The sequence below is a fragment of the Chiloscyllium plagiosum genome, unplaced genomic scaffold (genome assembly GCF_037043375.1).
Source record: "Chiloscyllium plagiosum isolate Xiang-an unplaced genomic scaffold, Cpla_swu_hap1 HiC_scaffold_29, whole genome shotgun sequence".
NCBI lineage: Eukaryota > Metazoa > Chordata > Chondrichthyes > Orectolobiformes > Hemiscylliidae > Chiloscyllium > Chiloscyllium plagiosum.
Genome location: NW_028270167.1, coordinates 11,444,810 through 11,454,874, shown reverse-complemented (window position 1 = coordinate 11,454,874; position 10,065 = coordinate 11,444,810). Strand labels below are relative to the sequence as shown.

Below are 10,065 nucleotides of genomic sequence, written 5' to 3'. Positions count from 1 at the left end.
CATTGTTTTATTTTGAAAACACTTATCATTGTTTTATATTGTCATTATAACTCCAAGGATGTTTCCAAACTTTAAATCTGAAGTCAGTTGTGTACGACAACATAATCGATCTCAAAGAAACAGTCTGAGAGTAGCAACACCAGTGATGTAATGGAAACCCGATCGCTGATACTTTAAATCATGTGATCCGGAGGAAGCCCATGTTCACAGAGTCCACACACTGCATGTAACATGTCACGGTGCTCTCGCTACTACACCTGAGATAACATCCACTAAAAAAGAACACATTCATCCGGATCCAACTCACCTTCAAACAATATAACCATAAGACTTTACTTTCTAAAGCTGCCTCAGGCGAACTTAAAGGTCTCCTACAAGAAGCTTTCATGTTCGATCGAGTCAGTGACAGTAAGGCTGTCTGTTAGTCGATGTAAAAACAGAGAGAAGAATTGAAATAAACAATTCACTTGGAAACGAAATAAAAGGGCAGACTGGATTTAGATTGTGCCAGATATATGAGTCCGTATTTTTATGTAGAATAAACATCATTGTACAGTTTTGTGTAAACTAATAATTTAATTTAAGCCATCTGTTGATTGATTTTGTTTTGCCCGCTTATTTCTTTTTCCGTTTATTCGCCCCCACCCCGAACCAACATTGACTTTCGTATGTTCCTATTTCAGCTTACCACAAGCAACAGTCCTCAGTTCGCGGAGCCAGTCTCCTCCTCGTACCCAGGTCAGTATAATACACCCAGGTTAAACAGCAGTCACCTCTCCAAAAGAGGGCCCCACATTTTGCAGCCTCGCGCTTTTCAAGATTAGGCACCCACTCCTTAATATTAAAAACCAGGCAGTGCATAATCTGCAATCCACCAATCACACACAAAACAGAAGGAAGAAATGCAGATGACTAGGTTGGGACGAATCAGGCTGTAGGGTCCCTCTAGCATCCAGCAACTTCATCAGAAAACGCTTTGTCAATACAACGGGGCGTGGGGGCTGTCATCTTTTCAAACGTGGAGCTTTGGCATCGAGTCGCCGCAACATTTTAGGCGTTGTTTTGTCCCTGTGAACACTGCATCTCCGTTGTCAGCTGCAGGATTCCTCCCACTTGCTGTTGCTAGGCGCTGAGTTTCCACTGAACAAACCATTTCTTTTATCTCAAAGCTCCCCTTTCCGAAATCGGCCGAGCTGGCGTTGTAGGTGCACGAGACTGAGCGGGGTTAGTCATCCAGCGCTTTGATCCCTCACTGTCAACCCCTGTTCCACAGGCAGGCAGCACAGACTAAAAGGGCAAGGCAGGGGTGGGAAAGATCCCAATGTTTGGATACAGTCGGTGCAAACGGGTATATTAACTTAACTGGTGTCTGCACTGCCAACGTTAACAATTGCGCTTTACAAAGAAAACAGCACAAATGGATCACACGCCAAACCTTTGTGTTATTTTACTGTAACTTATATCAGGGAAACTTTCATATATCGAAATCTGATTGGCGTTCTCTTTAATACAGCAATTGTCCGCCCAAACACTGACTCACTGGGGGATATGGATTGATTTTCAGTGTTGAAGGACATTTCTGCTTGAGAACGCGCTAAGAAAACTCCTCACGGCTTTCACTGTTTCACATTAACAGAGTTCAACGCTAACAGCCCTGAGATACACGAGTTCACAATGCAAATGAGCCAACTCTAGCTCACAACAGAACAAAGTCCAGGGGAGGGTTTCAAAGTCCTCACCGCGGTTACTAAAGTTTAGCCGCTATTGTAGGTGAAACTGAATATAAGGTACAGGCAAGTGTTATGTTTTGAGAGGTTAGACGTTTTGTGCCGTTATCCAGACTCTAAACTGTTGCAGATGAACACACACGCATGTACACACTATACTCCTATCATCTTGTTCCACCAGTTGACAAGTGACCTGCGAGTAACTGCTGTTTCGTGACCACATTATCCAGAAATTAACACACCTGGAATGATTTCGTGACTGGTGCAGAGACAGCTTCCTGAAGAAGGACAGCAGGCCAGTCAGCATCGAGGAGCAAGGACTTTTGCCCGAAATGTCGACTCTCCTGCTCCTCGGATGCTGCCTGACCTGCTGTGCTTTTCCAGCACCACTCTAATCTAGACTCTGATCTCCAGTATCTGCAGTCCTCACTTCCGCCTAGTCTTCTGAAGAACTCGACAGATTCCATCAAACAGGGTTCGCAGTAAGGTTAAAATCAACTCGGCAAAAGTGAGGACTGCAGATGCTGGAAACCAGAGTTTCCATTTGCACCTCATAAAGACAAGCTGCCTAATTTTGGTTTGGGAGAATCCTTTCAATCCTGGGATTTCACACAGGAGCTTTAAGACCAATCAGCTCAAACTGCAGCGTGGGGAGGGGTAAAGGACATAAGGGGCAACTTTTTCCGCAAAGGGTGGTGTGTGTGTATGGAATGAGTTGCCAGAGGAAGTGATGGAGGCTATTTCACTCTTCCAGGTCACCTCCGAAAGCACTCAATGTTCACCTTGCTGAATTCTCTCTCTGTCTGCCCTTCCAGCTTCTCACAATGTCTACCCACTGCCTAGTGAATATGAATCGAGCTTCAATGAGTGCGACCAGTTTCCAGAAAATGTTCCATATGACCACAACCCGATCTTCTATGAAAACACGGAGGTGTATGAAAGGTGTCTTTCTGATCTCTTGACTGAAAACTCATTCACCTCGGAAGCTCCTATCTCACACTGCCCCCCAGTCAGGCACCAGGCACCTAGCCACTGCAGTCATTCAGCTGTGGTAAGTGAATACATCTTTGCCTCAATCTTACTATTTCCCAGCACACACCTCACCCTCTGACAGCGTGCACAGTGTAATTTGTTCTGTGTAATGGGAGCTCTCTTTTGTTGGTTGCCTTACTTACTTACCCAGTCAATTATAGACATTATAGACATTTTCCTGATCAACCTGTTCAGAGATGTTATTATCCACCTCTGCAGCAGGTAGAACTTGAACTTAGTCCTCCTCATTCAGTGGCAGGGACACTACCCAAGGGCCTGTACACAGAGGGAAAAAACAACTTCCATCCATTGCCCAAATGTAATCATCAGTTAAAGATATCGAGCCACCTGCAGCCTATAGACTTCACTAGCACAGTGACGATACTGTAGATAAGAAGTTGTTTAATTGGAAAGGGTGCAGAAATGATTTACAAGGATGTCATCTGGATTGGAAGGTTTGACCGAGAGTGAAAGGCTGAATAGGCTGGGGCTATTTTCTCTGGAGCATCAGAGGCTGAGGGCTGACATTATAGAAGTTTATAAAATCATGAGGGGAATGGAGACAGTGAATAGCCAGGGTCTTTTTCCTAGTGTAGGGGAGTCCAAAACTAGAGGACATAGGTTTAAGGTGAGAGGGGAATGATTTAAAAAGGACCTAAGGGGCAACTTTTACACACAAAAGGTGGTGTATCTGTGTGAAATGAAGGCATCTGGACTGGTATATGGGTCAAATGCCGGCAAATTGAAATAGATTAATTTAGGATACTTGGTCAGCATGAGCAAATTGAACTGAAGGGTCTGCTACTGTGCTGCACAACTCTATGACTCTGTGACACTGCCTCTAGGTTGGAAGATCTCAGTTGGAATCCCATTTATTCGAGACCGTGTGACATAACAACCTGAATGAACAGTGTGATTAAAATGTCGAGAGTGTAGTCCTCTGAAACCTGAGATCTTGATCATTTTAAAGATACTGATAAACTATTGCTCTGTGACTTTATTAATGATGAGAAGATCTGTGTTTGGTCTTCTCATAAATAAAAAGAATTTTTGTTGATAGTTTTTGAACACTTAAACTTAACAACAAAAAGACAATCTTATTTTATCTGTGTGATAAAATCCTTAACACCACCTGGCTTCTACTATTTAATAACTCTAGTTCTGTTTTTTTGTAATTTAAGGAACTGTAGCTCTTGAGAACCATTCAGTTCTTTGCAAAATCTTTGAGATGTAACAATTCCAACCAGCAAAACTTTAATTCTTTTATGGCAGTGAGATACTGTGATTGTTTGTCTGGATAATACTACATACTCAAAGATTGCAGACATTATAGTCATGAGTAACCTTGCCCCGCGATCAATAATCAGATCTTTCCAATGCAGGAACTATCAAATAAAAGCAAAGTACAGTATTTGAGATGCTGGATATCTGAAATAAAAACAAAAATTGCTGAAGAAATTCAACAGATCAGGCAGCATCTGTGGAGAGGGAAACAGAGTTAACATTTTGAATCCAATGTGACTGTAGGGCTATTTTTTAATTTCAGGAACAGACAAAATGAGGCAAGACACAACATTTTGAAATGATTTGCTGGAAATCAATTATTGTAGGATTTAAACAAGTTCAAACAAATATCAAAGAAAGGTCAAATATTTGCAATTTTCATACCCTTGGCTTGTCATAAACATGTTCTGATTATATATTATTAAAATGTAGCATGAACTCAGTTCACAGCAAGGTCGCTGAAATAACAGTTTGACGCATGCCTACTTCATTAATTTGATGTTAATGCTCAAGAATGAAACTTAATTAGCATAACAGGGAAGTCTCCTGTCCTTTTATATAAAAACGACATCAGATCTTTTACATCCACTTGGCTCCAACTTAGTATTTGTTGGGAAAAATGGCACCTTTAACAATGGAACACGCCCCTAGTACTGTACAAATAACATCAGCCAAGATGTATTTAAGTCTTCAGTGGGACTCAATTCCAGAACTATTCAAGTCAGAGGTGGGAGTGCATTAGAATTAGGTACAATTTTGTTCTCATTATTTACGCAAGACAACAAATTGATTGGATGTAGTTCAGAGAAGCCTCAACCAAGCTTGGAATGGGAGGTTGTTGGGGAGGTGGGGGGAATTGTGGTGTTAGCTAATGGTTACCTGATGAGGAAAGTTTGGATGGGCTGGAGACTGAGAAGTGATCTTACTCAAATGTGTAAAATGCTGAGAGGAGCATTGGTGGAGGTTGGGACATTGAATATTTTTAAGATGGAGGTAGATTGTTCAGCCTCTATGAAGAGAGTAAAACAGTATTTAGCATCGGCAGGAGAGTGGAGCTGATTCCATAGTCAGATCAGCCATGATCTTATTGAATGGTGGAGCGGATCTGAGTAATTGCCTACTCTTGATCCTAATTTGTATGTTTGTATATAATTCATGACATTAATTTCTAAATGAGTATGTACAGATCATTTTACCATTCCATCTCCAGAACTCAGGATCACTGGCTTATTCTTCGGTGGATTTTGGGTATTCTACCCAATGTGTCCCATCATCTCCAGAAGACATCAGTCCATCTTCACACTTGGATCCTAAGTCCTTTTATTCAACTCCTGAAGAGTACTATCCTCACCAGCACTACAGTTGCACATCAGCAATTTGCTCCATTTTCTCTTACATGCCAGACAACATAGAAATGGGCCCAATATCGGAAAATGCGTCCTGTACAATGCCAGAATATAATAACTATTTACCTGGAATTCTCACAGAAGATATCTGGAGAGGAAACTTTAATGAATGCTTTGACTACTGATATTATAATCAATAGTGGTATTGGGAAATCTTGTACTTCTTAAACTGTTCCGTAGAAGTTACCTGTAAATACTTGAGATTGAATTTGAACAAAATTAGTGCCACTCAACAATACTGTTAAACTGAATGCAAAAGACTTTCAGATCCAAAGCAGTAAAATCTCTGTCTTTTAATCAATTTACTTTGTCAAATTTTTCTCTTTTTTTCCTGATTGCATTGAGCTGGGAGATAACACCGTGTGTGCTGTCCATTCTCAGGTACAATGATTGAGTAAATATTATAAGGTGCAAACACATATAGTGATTGTTGTTCAATCACAGTTGTATCTCATGTTGATACCCATATGTGCATTCTCGAAAAGTCACTCAAATTATTAAGGAACATTTTGTGTGATTGTTTCCATCTCTAATTCAGGAGTACCAAGCCAAAATGTAGTACTGATTCTATGTTACAGGTTGAGATTAGAATGGCCTCAGATAAAACCTGGAATCTTCCTTGTCTGTACACCCCAGCAACACTCTGAATAACCACATTGACTCCTACAGGCTAAGCTTATTTCAGAAGGATTAGATGTAGGATTTTTGATCAATACCAATTTGTCTTTCACTGTTGTGGTTAAATGGATGTATTCACTGAACTATTGTAAAGTTTGCTTTCATTTTTGTGGGAAACATTGTTTGTTTGCTTAACTTTGTAGTATTTTTCCTCATTTTTGGTTGAGAATGACACTACACCCTTCCAAAACAAACATGAATGCCGTGACACAAAATTCTTCCCATGTTATCCGAACAAAACATACACCCAGCAATCTGAGAATTTGACACCTACATGGTGCAAGATTAAGCTTTGTATTTCTACATTTTGTTTTCATAAGATCACATTATAAATATGAGCAGATTTTTAAAAAAAATCACAGTCCTTTGTTCATTCGCATAAAATAACCTGCACTTCCCTCAATGCAGCGTCCAAACATCTCTTGAATAAATCCATGGTATTCCTCTTCTACAGAGGTACGCTTCACAGACTGCTTATTTGTTGTGTGAAGAGCCTTCAGATGTTAGCCCTAAATGTGCACTTTGCCTGTTTGAACCTGTATGTCCTTGGCTTATTGTTATTACTTACCTTGAGCAGTATTGACTAGCCTAAAATATGGCAACACTGTTTTAGCGACACACGCTAATAGTCAAGTATTAGTATTTTTACACACATTGTAACTAAGTATACCTGATATCTCTATTATCTTAGCAAACATTATTGTGAAATTTTGCAACCTTCCTCTTTCAACATAGTTTGGAAATCTTACACAAATTTAACAGATATAACATACCTTTATAAAGCTCCTGAATTTTTAGTCAGCAGTTGTGAGTAACACCTTGATTTTCTCAGAGTGACAGTGACTGATATTGATTCACAAGATGAGACCTGAGCCTGCTTTTCACCAAGAACATGGATTCTCGGACTGTTACTAGTGCTATTTACCTTTTGCCAAGAAGTATCTTGTTGGAGCTGGTTACTGATGGATCTGCTTTGTTCTGCTGGCCCAAAGCTGTTTTATTGACTGGTCAAGGTGACCATGATGACAGCTCTTCTTGCTATTCCACAATCTAAACTTTTCATTCATGATACATCATTTTAACTAACAATACAGAGCCAGGGGGTAAAGGGCACAACGTGGCCAAAACAAAACTTGTGACCACTCTGCACTTCTTTTTACTCCTTTATCAATAAATGCACAAAAAGGTTAACACATTTTTGTTAAGTATCTATTATTCATTTATTAGTTACCAATCAAAATGCAATCAAACACGTATGAATTTTCAATTCACTACGTGTCACTCGTGATTAATAATAACATAGGTCATTCAGCCCTTGAGTCTACTTCATCTATGAGATTATGGCTGATCTACTAATCCTCAAGATTTTCCTGCTCCTCGGATGCTGCCTGACTGGCTGTGCTTTTCCAGCACCACTCTAATCTAAACTCTGATTTCCAGCATCTTCAGGCCTCACTTTTGCCTATTAATCCTCAACTCTACTTATCTGCATTTTCCCTAGAATGCTTGATTCCCTCATTGATTTAAAATCTGTATGTCTCAGCCTTCAATATATTTAAAGACCCAATCTCTACAGCCCTCTGCAATAACGAATTGCACAAATTTACATCGTCTGAGAGAAAGAAAAGACTCCTAATCCTTTCTTCCCAAAGGGTAACGCCTTATTCTGAGATTATGCCCTCTGGTCCTAGACTCTTTAGGAAGGAGAAGTAGTCTTTTTGCACCTATCCTGTCAAGTCTCTTAAGAATCCTGTATGTTTCAGTACGATCATCTCTCATTCTTCCAAAGTCTAATGCAGATATGCCCAACTAACTCAACCTCCCCTCATAAAACGGTTTACTGTACCAGAAATATCCTGTCAATTTTCTCTGCACTGCCTGAATGCCAGTATATCTTTCCTTAAAGAAGTATCCCAAATTTGTTCACAGTAGATTGGTTTGCATTGTCTAAGTGTATTGTTCTAGGTTTATTATTTAGACCTGTTTTCCACCTGATAACAGTTTTTATGGCCTCCCTATCATTCTTCTTGTTGTAACACTTAAAAGAGCAAGGTATGCAATCTTTGTACATGCACTTTTAATCCCAGTAATATATTTAAGTGCAAATTAACAAATCAATAAGGACATCCACTGCCCAGGCATCAAATAAAATCCTACAATTCACTTTGCTTTGGAAAGGGCTGTTAAGAAGAGGAGAAAGGCATGTATATACATTCACACACACGTACATTTTTGTTTCTGCTTGAATAGTCACCCTACTTTGCTTTGTTAAAAAGATAACAATTGTTTCAAGCAATTTGTCCAACACTTGTTAAACTTCAAGATTTTAAGGTTTATTAAGATGGAAATGTCACATTTTTAGGTAATACTTTTATGCTTTTGAAATGAATTGCTTTAGTTTATGGATGGGTAAACAAATCTAAAACTCTCATTTCTGAATGTTAAGGAGTGGGTAATATTCAAATCATACCTAGTTTAACATTTTACCATGTGTCAGTCCTTCTTTTTCTGTCTGCATGGAGAGCGTATTTTTCTGATTGTATGTCTGTATTGTCTGATTTTTTTTCAATTTTGTTTGTTAGAATCTAGTGTCGCTATGGAGTAAATTACTCATGTTTATGTAGGACCAACAAACCACTGAACAATCATTTTTATATTTTGAAAATAAATCTTTTTTACAATATTGCAATTGAGTGCTAAAGAATGATTTGAAAAATTCTGTTTGTTTTGTCTGTTGGGCCATTATAACCCAACTGACCATAGCTTCGACCATCGAGCAAACAAGGTTCTATATTCAAACCATTGCTTCTGTGCTGACCTTTTGACCTTTCCTCTGCTCTTAACTTGCAGTCTTGATTTTTTTTTCCTTTTGAAGCAGACATTCAGTTCCCTTTTGGCACTTACTATTGAATCTGCATTTACTGTCCTTTTAAGTAGTGTAATTCAAATTACAACAACTCACTGTCAAATAATATTTCTCCTTCTATCGCCTCTGATTCCTGGGCCAAGCATTATAAATTTGTGTCCATGATGCATTGGAATTAAAACTGCACTTCTGCCCCAGAGGCAGTGACACAAGAGCCTCCCCCCCCCCCACCTCTTTATTATTAGTTATTTCTCAATGGAAACATCTTCTCTTTATTCATTCCATAAACCCTTGCTGATTTATAACAGTACCATGAAATATCTCTTTTATAACCTTCTTTGCTGTCAGAAGGATGATCATAACTTCTATAGACCCTCATCAACATTACCATTCTAGTAAATCTCCTCTACACCCATGGCAAGGTGTGATCATTAGGGGTTATGTAGATACATGGTTTACGGCTTTTATGGTATGGTACTTACCTCTGGGCCAGGAGGCCTGGGTTCAAATCCGACCTTTTCCAGAGGTACAATCATAGAACGTCTACAGTGTGAAGGAGGCCATTCAGCCCATCAAGTCTGCACCGACGAGCATCCCAACCAGATTCAACTCTAACACAGTAACCCCATATTTACCATGGCTAAGCTGCCTAACTTGCACATGCCTAGACACTATCAGGCAATTTACTATGGCCAATTCACCCAACCTGCATATTTTCGGACTAGCCAATCCACCCAACCTGCACATGGGAGGCTGTGGGAGGAAGCTGGAATACCCAGTGGACACCCACACAGACATGGGAAGGACATGCAAACTCCACACAGATGGTCACCCATGGCTGGAATCAAACCCAGGTCCCTGGTGCTGTGAGGTATCAGTGCTAACTACTGAGCCACCATGCCTCCCCAGTTGTGCCATAACACATCTGGGCAGGCTGTTTTAAATATGTCTAGAGTCTACAATATATGGACACCACTAATTGCTTCAGTATTCACATCATTCAAATAACTGTGGAATCTTCTTTTCTCTTACATGCACAATCTCATCAGTATGTGAACATATTGTCACGTTC

The 10,065-nt window shown here is 39.8% G+C and overlaps 1 protein-coding gene across 1 annotated transcript; it reads left to right on the top strand.

Annotated features, from left to right (window-relative positions):
- Positions 1–279: 279 nt before the first annotated feature.
- On the top strand, positions 280–8,800 carry pou2af3 (POU class 2 homeobox associating factor 3; the record flags this gene model as incomplete). Its single annotated transcript, XM_087976561.1, has 4 exons — positions 280–408; positions 684–738; positions 2,543–2,778; positions 5,254–8,800. Coding segments are annotated over 4 exons (741 nt in total), but the record flags the coding sequence as incomplete, so codon positions are not given.
- Positions 8,801–10,065: the final 1,265 nt, after the last annotated feature.